This window comes from Bos indicus, chromosome 1 (assembly GCF_029378745.1).
Source record: "Bos indicus isolate NIAB-ARS_2022 breed Sahiwal x Tharparkar chromosome 1, NIAB-ARS_B.indTharparkar_mat_pri_1.0, whole genome shotgun sequence".
Taxonomy (NCBI): domain Eukaryota; kingdom Metazoa; phylum Chordata; class Mammalia; order Artiodactyla; family Bovidae; genus Bos; species Bos indicus.
In genome coordinates this window covers 95,579,624-95,593,217 of record NC_091760.1, presented here as the reverse complement: position 1 = coordinate 95,593,217, position 13,594 = coordinate 95,579,624, and the positions used below count along the sequence as shown (strand labels likewise).

The 13,594-nt window shown below is 44.2% G+C and overlaps 1 protein-coding gene across 6 annotated transcripts in view; it reads left to right on the top strand.

The window, feature by feature from the left end:
• The window catches only part of FNDC3B (fibronectin type III domain containing 3B), a 358,595-nt gene that overhangs the window by 278,010 nt on the left and 66,991 nt on the right, over positions 1-13,594 (top strand). For all 6 annotated transcript variants that reach the window (XM_019959536.2, XM_070803254.1, XM_019959543.2 and 3 more), the window contains one exon: positions 13,020-13,144. In XM_019959536.2, coding sequence (XP_019815095.2) covers positions 13,020-13,144 — 125 coding nt within the window. The remainder of the gene's footprint in view (positions 1-13,019; positions 13,145-13,594) is intronic.

Sequence of the window (13,594 nt, the reverse complement as noted above, 5' to 3'; positions counted from 1 at the left end):
TGGTGAAGTCTTCTTACAGTCAAGGCTGCTCTCTGCTGAACAGTGACCCGGTGCTTTTCTAGCCTCACTCACACTGCACAGACTCTCAGGCTGGAAACATTGGATGCAGAAATCTTCTCTTTCTAAAAAGCAACAATACTATTCCTTTAAATCTTTATTCTGTTCATTCATTTACCCACATTTTATTCTCTTTCTGTGGTAGAGCAAATGGACTAAGGATTTGAAATACAGGAAATGTGGGATTTGGGGTGCCATCCAAGTTAACTAGTCTTTGTGACTTAAATTTTAAAGGCACTGAAAAATTCAGCACACAAGCTTAGGCAAAAAGTCAACTTGTCGAGAGTAGAAAAAATATTTTAACCCAATGTTAAATGAAAACGGGTGAAATTCTCATGATGAAATCTTGATGTGGAGAGGGGGCTCTTTATCACTTTTTGCAGAAGCATATTTTCCCATCTGGGTTGCGTCTGAACAGCTAGAGTTCCAAGTTACCAAAGACAATGATCTATTGTTTCTAGGATCCTTGTGAATGGCTCCTATGTACAGATTGGTGAAATCTCAGGCTTAACTGGTATATTTTACAGATTAGATGGATTTCGTTTTAAGGCGGCTTGATTGGAAGGTGAAACCATCCCCTATGGCCCTGGTGGTTGAGGTTTTACATGGAGATAGAGGTTCGGGAAAGGAGGCTTTTTTCCTCTCACATGCCTTCTCAGAGCACAGCACGTGTGTTGGGGGAGGGTGGGGGGTGGAGTGCGCCTGTGTTTTTCCTCTTCTCTGCCTTGGACCATGGCTTCATAAGTTAAGTAAGGTCAGAGAAGTGGAGTGCTCGAATGGGAAACCTCCAAGGAAAACTCAGGTGCTACAGGAAATGGTAATGGTGACTCAGTCGTTGGCTATCTTCCCTTCGAATTTGAATTGAAAGTGTCCTGGCACGATTCTGGGAGGAACATACTACAGCCTCAGATGAAATGGAGAAGCTCTGTCTAATGACCATTTATAATCAATAGGACCCACTCTTAACTAGTGACTACAAAGTGTGAAGTTGTTTATCTGGGGCCTTCTCCCACCTTTTCCCTCCTTGCTCTCCTTCCATCCTGTACTCACTTCCCTCCTAGTTCTTTCCCTTTCCTCTTTATATACCCTCCCACCTTTGAATTTCTACTAGTGTCAGCTCTGATGGGCTTTCCTGGAGATTTCAGGCTAATTGACTATAGATCATCACAGGAATCCTTTTATGACCTGTGGCTTAATAATTCTTCAAAGAAGAAAATCAAATGTGTACACACAGCACACCGTCTCACCTGCAGGAAGTGTGAGTGCACAAGGCTCTGACTCTCCCTCCGAAAGCTTCTGCTGGTGGTTTCTGAGCCAAGTGCAGCTGCTACCAGGTCTCCTTCCAGACCGCAGCAGTTGGTGGGGGGGTGCATCGGGGCAGGAGAACAGAGCAGCCTTAGGCTGGAGTCACTCCCCCCACACCCAGCCCTCTCCAGAGCCAGAGTTTGCCTCTTCCAGCCACACACCCCTGGCCTCTCTGGCACGCAGGGGGCTGTAGAAACAAGCTTAATGGGCAGGAAGGAGGTAGGGTGTGCAGAGGAGCAGATCCCCACCTGAGGGCAAGCAGGTGTCCTTCAGTCTCGAAGAAACTTGTGTTCAGGAGTCACACCTGCCCGTTTCCTGCTGGAGCACCTGGTCTGAAAATCCCAGCTTAGGTGAGGTGACCCCATCCACATACATGCCACCATGGATGTCTGGGTGTCCCCATATTTTTATCATATCAGCACTGGCTAAAGTTCCCAGAATACTTTATTCTTTGACTCAGTTTTTAATCACGATTCCAGTAAAATAATCAGTGTAAAATTCTGAAGATGTTAGCAAACAAGAGTACAGGGCTTCAAGTGCTGCTGTCAGGTTCTAGAAAAAGACCTTCATGAATGAAAGAGCGGTAGCAGAGAGGCCACTGGGTGCCACCCCTGGGAATGCTGTGCTGAGTTGACCTTGGGGAAAGCCACCTCAATCAGTAGCTAGCCGCCTGCTGGTCTCTGAAGACAGGTGTGACCCTAATTGGGGAACAGAAAACAGAACCATGAAGCACGGGGGGCGGGGGGGCGGGGACGCGGGGACTGACGTGTCCTCTCTCCTAAGTTCATTGTCAGTAATGTCACATCACTGCTCGAAGAACTCACCTGGAGGTTACTCACTAATGGTTCTGCAAGAGGGTGTTGCATGCCTACTTTTCTCCATTAATAATTGTGCCTAGACACCCTCTTAATTTTTCCATCAACGCAGGAAGTAACTGTAACTATGAGATGGTAATAAGCAGCTGAAAATGGAACACAGGTGTCACTGGCTTTTTGGTCACAGCCATTGGTTTCAATTTTCCCCTGAAATAGATCCGTTTTCATAACTTGGAAAGGTGTAGCCTTTCTTGGCCACGTTCCCTTTGTTGGAACGACTCAGATGAACTATAGTGTGAGTTCTGCTCTTAGATGTTGTTTTAACTTCTGCTTTACAGAAATGCTAACTGTTGCTGTTAGCAGCTAGTTCCTCAGTACACACACAGGTCTCCTAAGATCTCGTGAATACGTAGCATGGATTCATGTTGATGTGTTCAGTGGTGTGGCGTTCACCCAAGGAGAACTGGATTGTTTCTGCTTTGTCTCAAGCTAGTCAAACAAATAATTTAACCCCTCGGGTCTCAGCTTCTCCATTTGAAAATGTGTCTGTCATCTCACAAGTAGGTTAAGATTGAATGAGATAACTTGGGCAATGACAGATGCTGTGTAATGATTATTTCATGTCACCTAAGCACATTAACATTCAGATCTGGGATAGGAAAAGTCAACAGTTATAAAGGATTGTGTGAAAGAAATACAACATTTTTCTGTCAAAAATTTAAACAGGAGCCCTGAGGTTAATGGCTCTGGTTTGAACTAAACAAAAACGGATGTCAATGCTATATATAGATGTTAATTTGCCATTAGCTTTGCTTCCAGACATGACATGTTGGGAATATTCGAGAGAACTAGAAAAATAGCTTTGTGGGAATGTGACTAGTGGTGTTCTCAAGAATCTCTCCCTCCCATGTGACTCAGCGCATCTGAACAGGCATGTCATATCTGGGTTTCCCGGTGACTACTGAGTGAACACAGCTGTCAAACAGTAGACCACGAATGAAATAAATACTGCAGAAATCAAGGGATACTTTGAAATCGAACAGAAAAGGCCAGCAGCAGGTAGAGCCCAGAAGCCCCCGGGAACCCACAAAGCAGCCAGGCTGGGCTCAGCAGCCCCATTGCAGAAACCCAGAGCAGGCCACAGGCCCCAGCCATGCATCGTATCATTTAGGGACTGAGCTGGCCTCATAAGGAGGTACTTGGTTTCTGATTTATTAATCAGATTCCTATTTAACTTGTTGTTCAGTTGCTAAGTCATGTCCGACTCTTTGTGATCCCATGAACTGTAGCACGCCAAGCTTCGCTGTCCTTCACTATCTCCTGGAGTTTGTTCAGACTTGTGTCCATTGAATTGGTGATGCCATCCAATTATCTCATCCTCTGTCACCCGATTCTCCTCCTGCCCTCAATCTTTCCCAGCATCGGGGTCTTTTCCAATGAGTCGGTTCTTCACATCAAGTGGCCAAAGTATTGGAGCTTCAGCTTCAGTCATCAGCCCTTCCAGTGAATATTCAGGGTTGACTTCCTTTAGGATTGAATGGTTTGATCTCCTTGCTGTCCAAGGGACTCTGAAGAGTCTTCTGCAATACCGCAGTTCAAAAGCATCAATTCTTAGGTACCTGTTTAACTTAGGTGTTAATATTAGTAATCTTTCAAAAGGCTTCTTGCCATAAGTGAATTTGCACATGGTGTTTCTGGTTAGACAGTAGCCTTTCCAGGAGGAACCATAGCACTGACAGCAGAGTGACTTACAGAATGGATGAAGAGAGCCTTGCCACGAGTGCCACTCTCTCTGGGAGCCCTGCTGCCCGCGGCCGCATAGCCTGCTGCTCCAGTGGAGAACGCCAGGAAGGCCAGTGTCCACTCCCCAGTCCATCACCGAGGCCTGGCCGAAAATCAGGGGAGGGTGCCACTCGCCCAGGCCCATGAGCTCTTCTGCTCATTCTCGAGAGTGAGAATGAGTAAGTCCTTTATCATTTGTCCATCAGAAAGCATCTTTTACATAAGAGCCAGATTAGTGAGCTGGCAGAGAGACAGTGTTTTGCCACATCACAAGTCTTCACTGCCACATCCAAGGGTAGTTTCTGAGAGCCAGGGGAATAGCTTCCTTCACTGCAGCTTCTATGGAAGGAAACAAGGCAAGGAAGGATTTAGCAATTCGGAGAGGCCCGTAGGTATCAAAGGCAGAGCTGAGTTAAAAGGAGCTCTCTCATCCCCTCAGACGACTGCACACCAGAAGCAGATTCTCCGTGCTTCTTGCCAGGTGTCGCATGTGTAAAGGAGGGAGTTACGTGTTAGGGCAGCAGACTCTGGAGAACTTCCAGCTGAGGCTGTATCACCTGTGTCCTCAGCGCTAAGTCATCAGCTCATTTGTTCTGTTTGTTAGTGTCCAACTACAGGATGGCCACCTGGGCCTTGGTTAGGTGGTAAACTGAAGCCAGCCATCCCTAGGTTCGTCTCTTGTATAGGCAGCCTATTCTAAAATCACCCACTCGCTTCTTCTTTCCTTTCTCTTTGGGACAGTCTCAACACATCGATCTTATCAGAGCACTCGACATCTGGCGAACCTCCACATTTGGAGGGCTATACAGGAACATTGCATTTATTGGTTTTGAACCAGAGGATCATCCTTGGCTGTTTTAGGAAGTCAAGACCCTCCCACTAATATAAAAAACTAGTGTGCCAGGGAATAAAATGCCTGCAGTATTCATTTGGTATCATGCAGCCACAAACTCCCCACTTTTCTTACCTTTGAAAATTTCCTCTGTGCCAGAGTGGTCAGTGAAGTGAAAGAGGCATCACTGAGGGGAGAGTGAGGTTTGGCATAAAGAACTTTGGAATCCACCCACCTCCCTGTTCTGAAGCCCTTCTTATATATGGTTATGCTAAACACTTATGAGCTTTGATTTCTCAAGCCAACATTTATCTTTGATGTTGCCTAGGGTCGGCCAGCACTGGAACAACTTCTAAATATAGATGTACTAGCAGACTAAATCTTTGAGCCTGGCAGTAGTTCAGTTGGCCAGTGCAGCCTAATTTTTTATTTGATTTATCATTGATGTTTCTGACAGATTGAACTATGCTGTTACAGAGAGTCCCCAGCCCAGAATCACTCAGCCCATGTCCGGATCCAGCAGCCATGGGCCATGAGCACATGGCGCCTGAAAACCACATGCATGTTACCTGTAAGAGAAGGAGGTCAATAGATCAAGAAAACCTCAGGAGGAGTACAAGTCACATAACGGTTGCTGGTTCACCATGGATTCTAGCACACTTGTTGGCCATTCTCATTTTCTTGTGCCAGGAAGAGGAACAGGAAGGATCATTTCCAACCTATTAATTTGAAGGCAATTGAAAATGTCAGCCAAGTTTTTTTTTTTTTATCTTTATTTTTACTTGGAGGATAATTGCTTTACAATGTTGTGTTGGTTTCTTCCATACAACAGCATGAATCAGCTATAAGTATACATATATATATATAAACACACACACATAAAACCCCTCCTTCCTGAGCCTCCCTCCCACCCCATCCCACACCTCTAGTCATCACAGAGCACCAGGCTCCCCACTAGCTAGCTATGTTATACATGGTGATGTATATATGTCAATACTTTAGTAGCAGTGTTAGAAACACCAGCTTCCTAGATTGTTAGTACACTCCAGGGGAACTGGAAACGTTAGCCAGAGCAACCACATTCCCCATGGTCTACAGAACCACTCCTGGCAGGAAAATATTGTGGCTTAAAATAGTTGGAATATATGTAAGTTGTATGAATAGAATTGGTTATGACTGTGTTAAATTCCTTAGCAGGGAACCCATTTTAAGGATTCCTCTTCCCAAGTACCAGAGCCACTTTATAAAGATACTAAGTTAATAAAGAAGGAAAACAGATTTGGAAAAGCTACTTTTATCTGTTTCCAGTTACATAGTTTTACAAATTAACACCTACATTTAGACAGATTTTAACAATTAGTTGTATGATATAAATCAAATACTTTTTATATACTTAGGTACCACTTTTCAGATAGGCAGACATATCTGTAAATTGATTTCTTCACTGGAGCTTTTTTCCATTGTGTGTTGTAAACAGATATCAAACAGGTAGAGATGTGATTGCATGTGGATGTCCTTTGATAGATTATTTACTTTGCTCACTCTTGAGGCTTTAGGCTATGCCATACCTAAACTGTGTCCCAAAGACTTTTTCATATCTGTATTTAAATATAAAAATATTCCCCAGGGTTGTCTTTAACTCTGGAGATAGCATTATTAAACTTTTTAATTCTCTAAGATGTTACTCTAAGATGAAGTGACTACATTGCCATTGATTAACAATTTTGGGTGATCTTTATTATCTAGGAATCTTGTTACATTTTTTAGGTTCTACAGAAACAACTTTAAAAATCTATTCAAAGAAGCCTCACTCTGTTGGATGGCTTTGAGGGTCCTTTATGCAGACAGATGTTGAACATTGACTGTATACAAGCACACTCGCTTCTGCTCCCTTACTTCCTGGCTGTTTATATTTATAGTGCAGGAGGAATTTATAAGTTTATAGAAAACTTCATATTATAAACATATATGGACATCAAAATAGATAAGTGTAATACTGCATAACAAATTACCTCAAAACTCAGTGCGTTAAACCAGTCACTTGTCTTTTCTCATGGATTCAGGGTTGGGAATTTGGACAAGGCACTGGAGAATTAGCTCCTCTGCATTCCAGTTTCTGGAGCTTCAGCTGGGGAGGGCTTGTTGGCTGGGGTTGGAACCTTCTGGCGGGATCCTTCTTCACAAGTCCGGTGGTCACTGCTGGCTTAGGTGGGCTTTGTCTCAGGCTCTCTCACAGCACAGCAGCTTCAGGGGACTCAGCACTGCAAAAGTGAATGTTCTGGTAAAAAGGCAGAAACGTCATCGCCTTTTCAGGCCTCTCCTTAGTAGTCACAACAGCTTCATATCCACTCCATCTGTCATGACAAGAGAGTCACAAGCCCACCCATGTTCAAGGGCCATAAGCTTTGCTCCTCTCTGTTGGGGAATCAGGAATGTTTGGACATGTTTAGAATCATCACCACGTGACATAGGTTCTCCTGACTCTCCTAATCTGTTGATCTTTTCCCCTTTATCTTTGTGTAGCACATACAGTGTTTTAGGCACGTGCTCAGTCGCTTCAGTCACGTCCGACGCTTTGCAAACCCATTGACGATAGCCTGCCAGGCTCCTCTGTCCATGGGGATTCTCTAGGCAAGAATACTGGAGTGGGTTGCCATGCCCTTCTCCAGGGGATCTTCCAGAACCAGGGATCAAATCCATGTCTCTTGCATTGCAGGTAGATTCTTTACCGCTGAGCCGCCAGGGAAGCCGGTATTTTAGGTACTATGCCCTAAAAGGGTGTGGACTTAGAAAGGACAGCGTAACTCTTTTCCTGCCCCTGCTCTCCTCTAAGTGTTCTGGGAAGAGAAGAAGGCAGACAGATGTGCCCCAGAAATGCAGCAATGGGATGGGGCTCAGACCCCTGGCCCGACGGGGCGTGACTCGGTGGTGCACAAACCCGGCTTTTCTCACTAAAAAGATGCTCCCTCGGTGATGAGGAGGAACCCACGAGGAAAACCGCATCCCTGCCAATTAGTGTCTCTGCCTTACTGTCACACTTCATGAGTCGGCCTCCTTAGGATGACTCACAGGAGATCAGCAAAGTGTTCCCTCCCCCCTCCTTTTTTGAGGGAGTTTATAAACATAGAAACTAATCTGTTTATCATCTTATTTAACAGCTAATTTTAAATTGTTAATTAAAAAGAAAAATACTTAAGTAGATAGTAAAAGGGCAGAAAATAAAGTGAGAAAATAGAGAATATATTACTTAAACATTTTAAATCTTTTATTTACAATTTACCCCAAGATTTCATCTCAAAGAGTGAAATAGTATTTCAAGATATCTTTGTCCCTGAAGTTTATATTAACTCATCTTGAAAACTGCTTCCAAGGGTGACTCACTGTCTGCTGCGGAGCCACAGGAGTTACGTCTCACACGCCCCCACACTGCCTTCTCTCACCCCTGCTGGTCTGAGATTGGGTCCTTTCACAGTCTGGCAGAAAGCTGGCACTCTTCAGAATGTAGTGGGAACTTTATAGGACCTAAAAGAACATCTGGACTCTGATTTTTATTAGGACTGGTAACCAAATGTGTGACCCTTCTACCAAGGGAGTGAAAATGAGGATGGAGTGGGACAGACATGAGCAGAGTGGAGCTTTCTGAGTGTGGGATGGCTGGGACCTGCCCTCCAAGATAATCCACAGACCACCCCACCCCACCCCCTGCCGCCCCGTACTGTGTGAATCGAGAACTGAAAAGAGACCCTTGTTCACCAAGGATCACATCAATGAGATGTCCAGACTAGGTCCGGTGAACTCTGGTAAATTGAGTTCAGTGGCATCAGGGACCAGGCTTCCTGGAGGGGCTGGAGCTTAAGCCGATCAGTGGAGTCTAGAATATAGATTCTATGCCAAGTATTTCTGTTCATTGGTAACAAGAGGTGATGGAGGCCAAACAGGAGCTTGGGACTGTGGAAAGACTAATCTGATACATGCTGTGTACATGATTGAGCCGCCTGCAAATTGAGTGCTTTTCTGGGGAGCAGTTTTAACCAGAAGTGGAGGACAAGCCCCCTGGGTGGAAAACAGTTCCATTTGTCTCAAGGCCCAGGACTATGAGTGGGTCCTTGCAGGCTAGGTCTGAGTATAGGATGATGCATATTAGCGAGAACTGTAAACTCATTGGAGTGAGAAGAGGAACTCAACTGTAAAAGGAAGCAGTGTGGGTTTGTGATGCCTCACTCCCCACCAAGGTGAGCACCTTGAAGTCTATTCACACACAGTTGGTTTGTACTCCAAAATTTCTTCACATTCTAGTAAAGATTAACCTCGTCCTTGAGTGAACTTCAGTGTGCGTGGTAGGAAAAAGCATTTGGGCATGCCCAGGATTATGAAATGGAAACAAGTCAGGGAACCCTGAAAATCTGTTCTTTTTGGCTTGTGGACACTGGCAGTAGGGAGCTAGTCCAGAACACGCTGGGGCTTCATGTCCAATGAGGTCAGTAGTGTGGTGGCTACATCTGTGCCAGAACGATCGAATTTCCAGCCTCCAGGGTGGATTTCCAGCCTCCTGTCACCTCTGCTCTCATTGGGTGAAGTTTTCTTTCCTTCCTGGGAGAAGAGGCACTCCAGTGCTCGTCTCAAAGAGATTTGGATCCTGACTGGTCCTGTGATGCACATCCATGATCTTCCAACATGCAGAATCAGGACGCTCCTGGCCATCCATGTCTCAGCTTTTCGCTCGTAGAGCAGCCGGCTCCTTGGCCTATTGAGCTCCCCTCTGTGTGACACCCCACACGTGGCCTAGCAGCAGTAGCTGAGCAGGGCAATGCCTCAGCCATGGGTGTCTCTGCTGCCTATGTTTGACCAGATTATTGAAGACAGCAGGCCTGCAGTGGAGAGAGATTGTCCATTTCCATTGGGACCATGTTTTTGTAGGAAAGTTTGCATGAAGCTAACTTTAACTTATTAAAATATAAGTTGTTCTTTCCAGGTACAGCTGTTACGTCTCAGTAATCCTATGTGCTTTAAATTAGATTTTATTAGAAGAGGGAACATGATATAGATTATAATATCTCAATCATTTGGAGCCATGCTACCTATCAAATATGGAAGTTGTGATTTACTGTTTGTAAAACTTCACTAACCACAGTGGCTTGCTGCTGCCGCTAAGTCGCTTCAGTCGTGTCCAACTCTGTGCGACCCCATAGACGGCAGCCCACCAGGCTCCCCCGTCCCTGGGATTCTCCAGGCAAGAATTCTGGAGTGGGTTGCCATTTCCTTCTCCAATGATGAAAGTGAAAAGTGAAAGTGAAGTCGCTCAGTCGTGTCCGACTCTTTGCGACCCCATGGACTGCAGCATACCAGGCTCTTCTGTCCATGGGATTTTCCAGGCAAGAGTACTGGAGTGGGGTGCCATTGCCTTCTGTGCCACAGTGGCTTGGACATATTTAATTCCTGATAAACAATTGCATTATCACTCCTGTCCATTTCTCTGAGTCTTTTAATCTTCTAAACATTATATATATATTTTTTTAAACCCTATCCATTTCTGTCAACAGGAAGAGCTGGATAATATTTAATTTATAAATGCTGTTTGCAACCTGGGGTCATGCTTGGTTTACAAACAGATTCTTCACATCGCCTGTACCTTTGACTGTGTACTTATTCTGATGCCTAAGCCTAAAGCCATCAGAGAACCTGGCATGGTCTTCCATGGAAGGCTAGGGTGACTCAGGAGCCATCCCACATGGGAGCCTGGAGTGTTCTCCATCTTCGCTGGCCTACCTCTTAACAGTAGATTACCTTTGCACTGCAGAGACTCTTGTGAATATTAATTTTCTTTCTTCCCAGGTATCCCGTTTATATTAAACTCCTTGTCATACATGAGTATTTTGTTTTATTCAAGAACTTCTCTTGTTTGAAATATTTTAACCTACTTCCTCTCCTCTTTTTCTTTTGTTTTATATTCAGTAACTTCTAAAAATTCGCCAGTAAGCTTTACCTTTTTAACTCTGTGAAACATTTGTACTCTCACCCCTTCATATTCTACAAGTACTGTTTCTAAAACTTGATTCTAAAGTTCTACCAACTCTGGGTCATTCTCTGTGTTCTTGAGGTTCATGCACATAGTAGGATATCGGGAAAGGTATAAAATTTGGCATGATTTACCTAAACAAGCTGGAGTTTATCTAGTAATTGTTCTTGATACTGAAGTAGAATTTTTTTTTTTAAATGTTGGCAATGTAGGAAAACCTCCTAAAGGTCACAGAATGGCTCTCTCTCTCTCTCTCAGTTCTTTAGTGAGCCCCAGTGCTCTGGCCCTTTAAAATAAAAGTCTAGTTCCCATCATTGATGCCTCCCCACTCTTTTTTTCTCATTTAAACCACAGGCTGGTTTCCGCCATATTAAAGCAAATCAACCTGGTAAGGAACAGACTGACTTTTATTTACTGGCTGTAGTTCTAAGCACCAGAAATGGGCAAAGGAGACCAAACAAAGAATAGGAAAAACGAGGCATTGAAGGGGAGCCAGCCTGGGGTTTGGAAGGCTTCCGTGGCGGCAGGATGTGCCTTTCTTGCACTGTTTACTCTGAGCTCAGAAATAGAGGAGGAAAGAAGGTGGATCACGCTACTGCCTGAAATGGATACAGAACATACCAGGGTGTGCAGCGCACAGAGTGTAATCAGACACTGGATGTAATTATGCAAATATATGCATAAACAGCTTTCCTTTGAATAAATTGTCTGCAGCAACCTTAATGCTCAAGGTTAAAGTAAGCCTAAGGGCATGATTTGCCAGCCGGAGTGACTTTGCCTAAGTCGCAGCTGAAAAACATATGCTTTACTGCCCCCTTCATCCAACCCCACCCCTACCATTTTTCATCATTGTATCTGACTGCATGTTGAACCCTTGATAACATGAACTTTGGCTCTTTAAAACTGTTAGGGCTTCTCCTCTCTTCCTTGGAAAGGGTACCACCTTGCTTGGGAGGGGAGACTGGGAAAAGTTTGAGGATGACTGTGGTGTGGTGATTTTTAATCTGTTCAGCCTGGTGATACTTGAAGCTAGTTGTATGCTTATTTTGAATTAAACTTCACCTGGAATTTTTTTTTTTAAGTAGTAAGCATTTGGAGACCTATTTAAAGGAAGGAAAGGCCTACATTTTCTTAGGAGAAAAATGTGCTTTCTTTGTCTTTTATATAATAGAGAGCTTCAGACATATTCCTGAAAGTCCTGGGCTTGGCTGTCTGATTAAAATGCTGAGATTCATCCAGCATTAGCATGTGATTTTCTTTTGCATGAACATAGATAAACTACTGTGAATTACGGGTATGAAATATTCTAGAAAACTGCTGATATGCATATTCCATGCCTCTGAGCATGACACAGAGTAGTTTTTTTTTTTTTTTCTTCTTAGATCTATTAAGAGAACCCACTGGAGTGTTTTCTTTTTACTTTAAGGAATTTTAAGCATTGTATAAGGCTAGGAATGTATTAAAAATGTGTTTCCATCCTCATAAAACACTTAAGAATGGTTGTAATACACATAGATGAATTGAACTGATGTTCCAAGTCTTTGTCAGACATTCAGCTCAACTACTAGCCTTGATAGAACTCCCGGATTGTCCAAAGCACTGCTTTGAGACCAGATGTGGACAAGATTTAGTCAAAGGCATGTGCCCAGCCTTTAGGGATGAGCATACAAGCAGCTCACCAACTGGAATGTACAGGTGTGGGCTTGGGAGCTGCCACAAAGCAGGAGAAGAGAGAGAAGACCAGGGTGGTGACGGTGGAGGGAAGAACAGTTGTGACCTGCAGGGCTGCATAGATCAGTCCTTGAGTGCTGGGCCGCCTGGGGAAGACTGTGCAGTTCCCAAGCTAGTGATCCTGTGAGGCCGCAGACTCACTATAATGGGCCAGGTCGGGCTATTTGACCAAGTGAAGAAGATCTGAGAAATGTGATCCTTAACTTGAGCATTGCCCTGTGCCTGAAAAGGGCCTTCTCTATTTTGTTGACCAAAGTCCTCTTTGAAAATACCACAAGTATGGTATACCACCTGTCTCAGTAACAGAATTGTCTGTAGTGCCTTTGTGTTAAGGATGGTATTTCATTGTAGAGTGCTTTCCTTCTATTGTTTTTGTTCATCCAAGCTAGAAAATTAAGCAGTTATTCAAAACGCTCCTTCATTTTCTTTCTTTTTTTTTTTTTTTTTTAATTTATGTGCATTGTTTCTTGTTTTCTTTTAGGGAAAAAGAAACAGTGGTTTCAGACAATGCTTCTTTGGGAGCCAGAAGCACTGCAAATTGACAAAGCTGTGTCCAGCCATGGGGTACACGTTCCGGCTGGCGGCTCGGAATGACATTGGCACCAGGTATGGCGTTTCCCAGTCCTCATGCCTTTAAGCCTCTATGTGGTGTCCCTGAGTCCTCCTCTCACGTTGCTGAAAGGCGAGGTCGCCTGCTGCCTCCACACTGCACCAGCTGGAGATCTTCCAAAAGAGAATCCTAATCAGAGGCTAGAAGGCCCCTTCCGAGGTGATAAATGCCACTGTGTCCTCTTTGCAGCCTTGCAGGCTGTAATGCAGAAAGGCCCACTAGGGGTCTCAGAGAATCAAGGGAAAGGTAACTACAGATTTTGAAAGGGAATCCTCTGAGGACTTTATTTTTCAGATGCTGTGCCTTTTTCATCACTTTAGCAAGCTACTCGTTCAGTTGCTTTTTTCAATTATGTCTGAGTGTTTCCTGATACAAAGAACGAGTTGCTGGGCCATCCATTGTTGTCAAGCCCAGGCAGATACTCACAAGACTGGAGAGAATCTGGA